The 9,465-nt window shown below is 40.1% G+C and overlaps 1 protein-coding gene across 1 annotated transcript in view; it reads right to left on the bottom strand.

Annotated features, from left to right (window-relative positions):
- The window catches only part of ANKRD27 (ankyrin repeat domain 27 (VPS9 domain)), a 36,310-nt gene extending 33,937 nt beyond the window's left edge, over positions 1–2,373 (bottom strand). Inside the window, exons 1-2 of the mRNA XM_009881390.1 lie at positions 2,249–2,373; positions 963–1,073 (exon numbers count right to left, since the gene is read on the bottom strand). Of these exons, the coding sequence (XP_009879692.1) occupies positions 963–1,073; positions 2,249–2,350 (213 nt within the window). The 5' untranslated portion in view covers positions 2,351–2,373. The remainder of the gene's footprint in view (positions 1–962; positions 1,074–2,248) is intronic.
- Positions 2,374–9,465: the final 7,092 nt, after the last annotated feature.

Here is a 9,465-nt window from a genome sequence, read left to right as displayed (position 1 = left end):
GAGAAGAATATTGCAAGACAAGAAAGCCCCAGATTCAAGAGATTTCTTATTCTTGTGACGTGCAGACACTGAAACAAAGACTCCTTCAGTCTACAATGGCTAGCTAAACCTTGCCTATACCTACTACCTTTACAAGTCTACAGCTAAAGGAGGTTTCAGACAACGTCCAAGGTCTAAGTGACTATTTGCAGATTTTAGAGCACTATTAGAAGGGGCACTTGAGAAACAGCTTAGACTTGGGGCCTAAGTCCAGCTGCAGAAAAAACACCATGCATCTGGTCTACATTTCTTATGCTCAGCTTTATCTTCTCAAGCAACTCCAGTGAGGACATCTGCAGCAAGAAGATGTGGACGACAGCCTGCAAACAGGTGTCAGATCTCAGACTGCACTGCAAAACTACAAGTCAAAAAGCCCGACGCTATGCAGCATTAGAATTGGTTATCATGGCTTGCTGTCACATTAGGCAGTTTGTACTCTACTTACTGAATTAATATATCAGGCCTCAGATACAACTCGATACCATCATAATTTTGTCTCGGGCCTTGGTGAACTTGCACCTGCATATGATATAGGCAGGCTACTACTTGTCTGAAGGCTAGGAGAGACAGTTCTGAACTAAGTGATAAATGCCCTTCTGCCACTCGACAAAATTCCTAACAGCCACAACACACAGATAAATTGACAAAGTCGCTTCGATGAAGTAGTAAGCTGAAATCGGAGGCAGTGTTACCATCTGAACAGGACAACTATTCTTGTGTACATGCCAAAATACAGCTTCTGCTAGAAAGCAGTATAACCCTGAGAACTTTGGCTTAGATGGGCAACATACTACCGTTGACATTTCGCTCCAACCCCCAGCTACCTCTCCTGTAACTGTTAGCTCACACTATCAGTCCTCAACTGCAGCAATTCATTTATTGGAATGTCCCCAAGCTACATTCAGATATCAAAACAGAAATACCTTTCCATTTAAGGTCTGAAAATTTTCTTCTAGCGGCTTCAGAACATAAGATTCAAACTGGCAGGTAGAAAGACTGTTGCTTGAAAGGCTTCCTTTGCATGGAACTAACACCTAGAAAAGTTAGATCACGCTTTAGAGAGAAATGCCACGTATCACCAGCTAAACACCAATAGCTTTTGCCCAATAGAGGCAAGCAACTGAATCTTACAAACATTTCCTAGCAAGTGTATAGCAACTATGGGTGCTTTCATTTAAATAAATAAAAAGGAAAGGCCATTGATAGACACACACTCTGGTGATTAACCTAAAAGTTTCATTTAGTGACTTATCTGAAAAAGGATGACAGATATAGCTGAAGCAAACAATCCTAAGAGAAGGAAATTAAATCTTGTATTAGTTACTTAGCACCAGTCACCCTAATAACTTAAGATTAGGCAGCCAGTAAAGTATATTTTCAAACTAAAATGAAAATCGATCAGAAAGAAGAAAAAAAATCCAAGATAAGAACATCTCAGGTTTACTGCACACCAACAGATGGGCAGTTTGAAACAAATTCTTAATTCGAAAGCAACACATTATGAATACAACAAACTGTGTACATGCTGAAAAGAAATGCATCTCATAGTCAAGGAAGAGATAAGCATGAAGCAAGTGGTTCTTTCAGTACTCAGCTTTCAGAAATGGTGTTAGAATACAGACACAACTGGAGAACAGATTTTATCATTTCAACTGATCACATACCATCTTAGGTAATAGACAACTGAAAACCTTGCCCAGTTTAGGGGGAAACTTTATAATGAGGTAACAATAACCCCTGAGTTTAAGGGAATCTCCACACACTTAATTTTGGATGAAGACCGGTTGCAGAATACCCAGACTAGAAGTCTTACGGACCAGAGGTTTTATTCCAGCTTAGTTTAATGGCTTTATTTTGCTATGCAGAATGCTGTCAGAAATGAGTGACTGTCCATCCACTAGGGATTTCAAAAGGTCAATACCACTTTAAGTTACAAGTGGGAGAATACGTAACTTTATTTCATAGCAAAGAAACTCAGCTTCCTGTAAAGTTTAGAAAGAACACCAACTTTGACCTTTTACCACCACACAATGTATCGAGAGGTCCATATTAATAAATAACAAGCAACTTAAACACAAAGTCGCTCTGGTTCACTTCCAAGTTTTGTAGGCTTGCACTAATCTTCACATGTGTCACAGCAGGCATATTATTTAAATACATACAGCTACTATTTAATAAGCTGCTTTTAAATCTACTTCTTCATACTTACAATACCATGGAGTTCTGCGACTTTGCTGCACAGATCAGGACGGCGCTTCTGAATGGCCAAATAAAAGGGATTTTTCAAGATATCTTCATCATACATAGCCATATGGACTTCCGATATTCCAAGGAGATTTTCTAAAATACACATGGAGAATGGTTAATGTATCACACATGGTATCTGTTAAAGCATAATATTTGGAAACACCTAGGGGGCAGTTTGATATCTCTTGTCTAAAAGGAAAAAGCAGTTTCGGGTCTTGATGTAAGCAGCCAATGCGTGCTTAACTAATAAGAAGTAATTACAGTTACTCAGAAGTTATTCAGGAATATTATTTTCTACAAATATAGATTTCTATTTACATATTTATCCTCATAACCTTCCAGGTGTTGGAGTCTAACACCACATATGTTTGGACAAAACTTAGGACAGGAGGCGAGAAGTTAAGACCTACATTATTACCACTTCGATATACAAGCTAACTTGCACTGCTAAGGTCTAAAACAAGCCAAGAGATGGAAATGAACGGCTTCTTTACAGCAGGTTCTACCGGCTCACGGGACATTGGTGCTTTTGCAGTATGCTCGTGCGAGTCTTAAGACTCACCTGTGTAATCATTACTGACTGACACACACCAACGAGACACCCAAAGAACGTAACAGGAACCCTTGTGTAAGGCAATCCTCAACTTTCCAGGGAAAGTGATAGGAAAGAGGTACACCGAGGAGATATAAATATCCATGTCATAATTACAGAATCACTGTGAAATGCATCGTTTGTGGTAAACCCTACTCCCATGGAAATGTCTCAATGATCTAAGGTCAGGCTGATACACAACAATTGGTGAAACAGTGAGCAAAAAAGCAACTGGAGACTAAAAACCCAACCTGTTGGCACTGGAAAAGCTATCACTAGGTGTGTCACAGGGAAAAAATGATCTCTAGAGGCTCTAGACCCTCGACTGCTTGCTTCCTCAATTCTAACTCTATAAAAAAAAACTATGACACATCCTAGACACAACAGCAGCAAAAACTCTAAGAGGTCCCATCTGGAATAACTTCAGAATTATTTTACTCAGAAGAATTGAGATTAACAGGTTTACAGCTTAATTAACTTAAGCTAGTAACAGACTAGTTAATTACTAGCTTAATTAACTAGTCTGATCTATGTTTTTTCCCCTCATCCAGCTTCCCTTAGGAATCGCCAGAAGCTGAAAAATTTCCTCATGCACTTTCAGTCATATGTCCTAGAAAAGGGTGAGAACAGCGGAACGTTAATTTGAGCAAGCCACCCTTACACAATCAGTATTCCCCTGTTTTCTTAAATGTAGAATTATACCTAGCATATTATTTGCTCCGTGTGAGCTTCTTACGCTTTTTCTGTAGCACTTGTAATATCTTAGTAACTAATGCTGTACTGGTACTGAAAACACCTTTCACTGTAGATCATGGAAGAGACATGAAACCATTGTATGGCAGTTTAATAGAGCGGAAAAACATACACCCAACTCCTGCAGATTTTTAGGTAGCCTTTCAGTTTCAGCTATGCTGTTAACTGATCTATAGTGTGTTAGCCAAGCTACAGCCTGGTCCCTCCTTATAATTAGGCACAAGGAGAGCTCCCTTACAGAGCTAAACACAAACATGTCAGGCTAAAGCTGCAAGCCATTTCCACTATAAAGTTATCACCAGTTACTTACAGCTTGGACAACCTCAGCCTGAACCACTGAAGTTCGGCAGCAGCAGATAACTGCCTCAAGCAGAGTTTTGCCATGAAATTCCAGATGAAATGGTTCATCGGCTTTCAAAACATACGATAAGACTTAAAGAATACTAATTCAGCAGTCCCAAAAAACTGCTGTTTGGAGCACAGATTTGAAGTTTGCTCACGCAAAGGGGAAAAATGTTTGTCATTGACACCTTCAAAAGACTACCCAAGTTCAGTAATTACAAGACTTCAAACCCAGAAGTAAAGCTTTGCACAAGCTCTGTCCTACCGCAGTGCCTGGGAAAACAGGATGATCACCAGTAATCCCAGCGCTGATGATTGCTATGAACACCTCCCGGCAGGCAGCTGCAATCCACCTTCAAGCTGTGGGCCTCGGACAGTGGTGGGGGAAGGAGAAAAGCCCACAAAGGCTCAGCAGGTCCACTGCAGGAACACAGATACCTCATCACAGATCCGTAGAGCATGACGGCTAAGACAGACCTTAATAAGCAAGACTAGTTAGCTACAAAACATGCCTGCCTGCGGAACAGCTGGCTAGGCCGCTACTCCAAGCAAGATCTTACATGACTGCACCTTACAGTCCAAACATTACATATAATAAATTGTCACTGTTTCATAAGTCGAGCATCAAAGAGGGCTGTATGTAGACACACATGCAGTCTGCAAAACAGTTCACCAAGGCAAGACTTATTTTGGAGTCCTACATCTTTTTTTGGGTGCTGCACTTCAAAGGGAATGAACTGACTGGAGGAGAATCTCAAGTGAGGAAGGCGAGAAAGCAGAATCCAAAACATGAAATGCACTGATGTTGTTTATGCTGAAGAAACGGCATGAAGCAGGTAAGAATTTTTTCCCTAGATGGATCAAGCTCTCAGCGAAGGGTTGCCCTTCAAAAGAAAAAATAAACATGTTTTGGATTGCTTGGCAAAGCTATCAAGTCTCTCATGTTGTAAATCTTTAAGAACCTGTTAGACAAACCTCTGCTAGAGGTGATAATGGACATAGTGAGACCAGGAGGCTAGATTATATGGTCTCTTAAGGCACTTTCCAAATCAACCTTCTATTAACATAGCTGGCCCACTGAGCCCTTCAAAAGAAAAAATAAACATGTTTTGGATTGCTTGGCAAAGCTATCAAGTCTCTCATGTTGTAAATCTTTAAGAACCTGTTAGACAAACCTCTGCTAGAGGTGATAATGGACATAGTGAGACCAGGAGGCTAGATTATATGGTCTCTTAAGGCACTTTCCAAATCAACCTTCTATTAACATAGCTGGCCCACTGAGACAAATTCATCTGCCTTTTTATCTGGTAAATTTCGTGTTCTGTATCAGATTGAGTGGTAGATGAGACTGCTACGACCCTCCCCAAGACAGTGATGGAGAAGATGCTAGCATGCCATGTACTGTGTCAGGGGAAGAGCACATGCACACAAGAAGGCTACCAAGCATGAGACCGCAGAGACAAAACCCAGTGCACAAGTCTTCCCAACCGCTGTAGCTACACTGCCACTTTTTCAGCTTAACAAACCTTTAAGTCCAAAGAGTTCTTCCTGTAATAGAAGAGGGAGACAGGAACACATTCCACAAATCCTCCTCATCTAGAAACCTGTATCTCACCATCAAAAAAAACAATAAGCTTTGTCTAGAAAGGAATTAAAAACAAGATTTCATTTCCTGGCAAAACAGGTGGAAGAGATTTATGGGAGGAGGGGAGCTCCCACAGAAAACCTGAGCTTATGAAGCTTGCTGTCTATGACTGATGTAGCTCTTAAATCATGGCCTGCACCTGAAAAAAAACCCGCAAGCAACTAGAGTATTTCAAGAATCATTTCAGTTGACAGATCATCACAGGAAAAGCTTGAAATTATAATCTTCGGTTCCTGGTTCATGAGTTACACACGACAAATAACTAGTTTTAGAACACTTAGTGGCAGCCACGTAGATTCTTTCACTACAGAACTACCGACAGGGTTGAATCATGCTTGAGAGCTCCAGCAAGAAGTGGAAAAAAACTGCACTCAAATATTGAATTCTGGCACTTTAGCTACTGTAATGCAACTAAGATGCCATCAACATGCTGTACCCCAATAAGGAAGCTAGAACTTCTAGTTTATATGGGTATTTGTCACCCACCAGAAGAAGCAGACTGCGAACTCTGAACTGCTCACCACATGCATGTTCCCACTCTGCAGGAAGTAACCACCACTAGCTAAATTCGTACTCTTTCAAGAATCACAGTTCTTAATTTCCTTGCCTGTTCTCTCTCCCTTACCCCTGCATCCACTTAGGGCCACATTAGTGGATAGCTATCACATCTGATTAAAACATGGGTATGAAAAAGAAAGGGTGGATTCCACTTATTAACTGAAACAGTTAAGTCACTGTATTCACTTGGACCTCCTTCACCTCTCCACAGCATTCTAAAGAGACAGAAGTGTGGATCTAAGCATTATAAAATTTAAGTAATGATAGAAAAACAAAGGACTTCATAGTAAACTTAAATAGATCAAGTCTATAGAATCAAGACAGCACATTAAAGCTTCCCCAAATTTTGGCTCAGGCATTTTTGAGATTAAGTCCACTGCAAAAGTTAAATGCATCTGAAAATACTGGCCGATGCATTGCTGTAATTCTAGGAACGCATTAGAATACTCCCTTGGGAGTTTGTTGACAGAACACAACATCCAGCTTCAACCTAATTTAACTTGGAGGCAGCACCAGGGGGATACAGACTTACTCTTCCAGTTTAACCTTGGGCAGCTTTAGATTTACTAATGCTAAGAAAGAGGGACTCATACAAAACCTTACACGCATTACCAGAACTATTGAATGCTTAACTGAAAGCCCACTAAAATGTATCATAAGCCATATTCACTATGAAGTTTATTAAATTCTATCACGCTGAACTGTAAAGCAATACACAAGTACTAATTTACATAAAAGGTTTAAACGGAATCACTTAAGTGTGTGGCTTCATGCCTGTAAACACAGAAATAGCTCAAATTGCTGGAAGAACAGAAGCTAGCTGATCAGAGAATCTAATAAGCATTATGTTACTGCTCTAAAAAAACATAATCATAACCTTAAAACAGACAAATCTTTTCTATATTAAGAGCAGAGTGATAATTCTAATGATACAATTAATGGTACAAGCGATAGCTAAAGTAAAAAACATACCATTGAATCTAAGCACATCACTGTTGTCTCCAAAAAACTGGAGATGAAGTCTTATGACCGTTGATACTGAAAACAATGCGTAGGACTTAACTATGACAGTTTATTTTGTCATTGATGGCATTTTCCTTTAGAGATGGTCAAGTGAGGTACCTTTTACAGACCTATGAGTTTTCAGTTCCTTTTAAGAAGCATTTTGAAATTCAGACAAACTGTCGTTTAAGTAGAAGATGTCATTGTATTTGCATTGTGACTTGGCAGGTACATCCTGTCCACATTCAAGTTACGCAGCTATTTACTCAATTCTTAGGCACATCTTCTGAATGTCCTGCTATATCACTATTAAAGACCTAACAAAACACACTGCAGAGAAAGTGCCTTTCATAACAGAATTCAGGATTCTGTATACAAACACTTCATATTCGATGTTGAACAGTATAAGATTCTCTGTTTTCACTAAGGCATTTTAATAATACTTCGGCAGAGCAAAGACAGTAAAACAGCTACCACAGTTGGTAAAAATTATTAGCCTGGTTCAGTAACCTGACATCTCTCCAGTAAAGCAAGTTAAGGTATTACCCTGAGATGCTAACATGAAGTACATCAGTGTCCTCTCCACAAAAGTCCAGCTACAAAGAAGCAGAATGCCATGTTCTCCAAAATTTTCCAACACCAGATCCATTTGCATGTCATGTTCAAGAAGCATAAATTCACCAATTTTACTTCCATAGCAATACTGTGAAGTTCCACATGATTACATCAATTTAATCTTAACTTGTAGACTTTATAACAGTACCAAGGCTTAGTAAACCAGTAACTAGAACACCACCTGCTGAAAGGCTCAAAATATTGAGCAAGTCAGAACGAGCAGCAACTTATTACTCAACTAAAAGATGTGTAGCTCAGACTGGCAGACAGACAGAAAAAAAGATCTGTATATGTATTTATCACAGTAGCAAACTGCAGAGCTCGGCAGAAAACATAAGAGGAAGCAATTGTTCCCCAGTTCTAAATGGCTTAAATTTGGAGGGCTGAGGAGGGGTGTGGTGTTTGTTTGTTGTGGTTTGGGGTTGTTTGGTTTGGTTTTTTGTTGTTGTTGTTTTGTTTGGTTTTGTTTTGGGATGGGTTTTTTTTGTTTTTGTTTTTTTACAGAAGTGCTTTTTTCCCCCCCCTCTTTAAGACCACCACTTGTTAGCAAGAACAGCTGAAGCTAAGCATATCTTAAAGCACTTTGCAAGCAAACAGGAATTTAGTGGCAGAATTTAACTAGTCTCAGTCCAAATAAAAATGTAGTTACCACTTCAGCCACTGTTTTACCTGCACTATTACTCTTCATATTCACCTGACTTCCAGGCAAAGGTTACAATCTGGACCTGAGTCCTCAAACCAGCATTCACCTCAAAAGTAAAACAAAAGATCCTTTCTCTGCTTCTGAGCACACAAGAAACCTTACTCACTCCCCTAAAGGATGAACACCACAGAGCATTTTATGAAAAACAGCTGAGAGACATGTTTCAGTGCACCTTGCTCACCAGGAGGGAGCAAAGGAGGACACAGTCTATTCCTACCCCTTTCAGCTTCAGCTGCAGTTTGTATTGGACTCTGTCTCTCCTACCACCGCTTCTACCTTTCTCAGGCACCCATCCCTGAAGACCCTCCACCACCTGGGAGTACTCTGCAGATGGGTTTTGATCAGTTCCTCAGGCAGCTTCTCGTTGTGGACTCCACCTCGTAAATTCTGAAACTGAGTTCATTCTTACAAAGTAGTAAGAAGGTTCATCCTTTGTATTTTAACAGCTTATTTGCACAGTAGTTTGATGTGGACACATTCTTACTTGTCTCAGACTTTAGGCCAAAGAACATACTCTGCCTTGGCTCTCCACAGTCGCTATTTCTTTCCCCCAGAGAAAGCACATTTTAATGTGACTGTCTTGCCCTTCAACAGACAAGCTTCCCACTTTTATCCAGTCACTTCCGCTGATTTTTGAGATAATCTTGTCATTAGCCAAATATTAGGAACAAGCTGCATTCTCCCCTTCACAGCAGAAGAGAGACTAGAGTCTCAATTCTTGCAGGTTTAGATGTCCACCAGAGCAGCTGCAAAGAATTTTCATTCTTTGGCTTACCACCATTAAAGCTGCATTAAGTTCTCAGATGGAGAGCCCTGAGTTATTCAGGAGGAAGCCCTGGAACAGAGCGCACTGATCAGTGAACCACATAAACAATTACAAGGAACATGTTTAGAGGAAAACCATTAACGGAAAGTACAAAGTTCCCAAAACAGCTTCTCAGACAAGGATGCTTCCTCCAAATGAGCTGT

Source organism: Charadrius vociferus, unplaced genomic scaffold, assembly GCF_000708025.1.
Source record: "Charadrius vociferus isolate BGI_N301 unplaced genomic scaffold, ASM70802v2 scaffold553, whole genome shotgun sequence".
NCBI lineage: Eukaryota > Metazoa > Chordata > Aves > Charadriiformes > Charadriidae > Charadrius > Charadrius vociferus.
The sequence above is the reverse complement of the archived record's forward strand: the minus strand, read 5'-3'. Positions and strand labels throughout refer to the sequence as shown.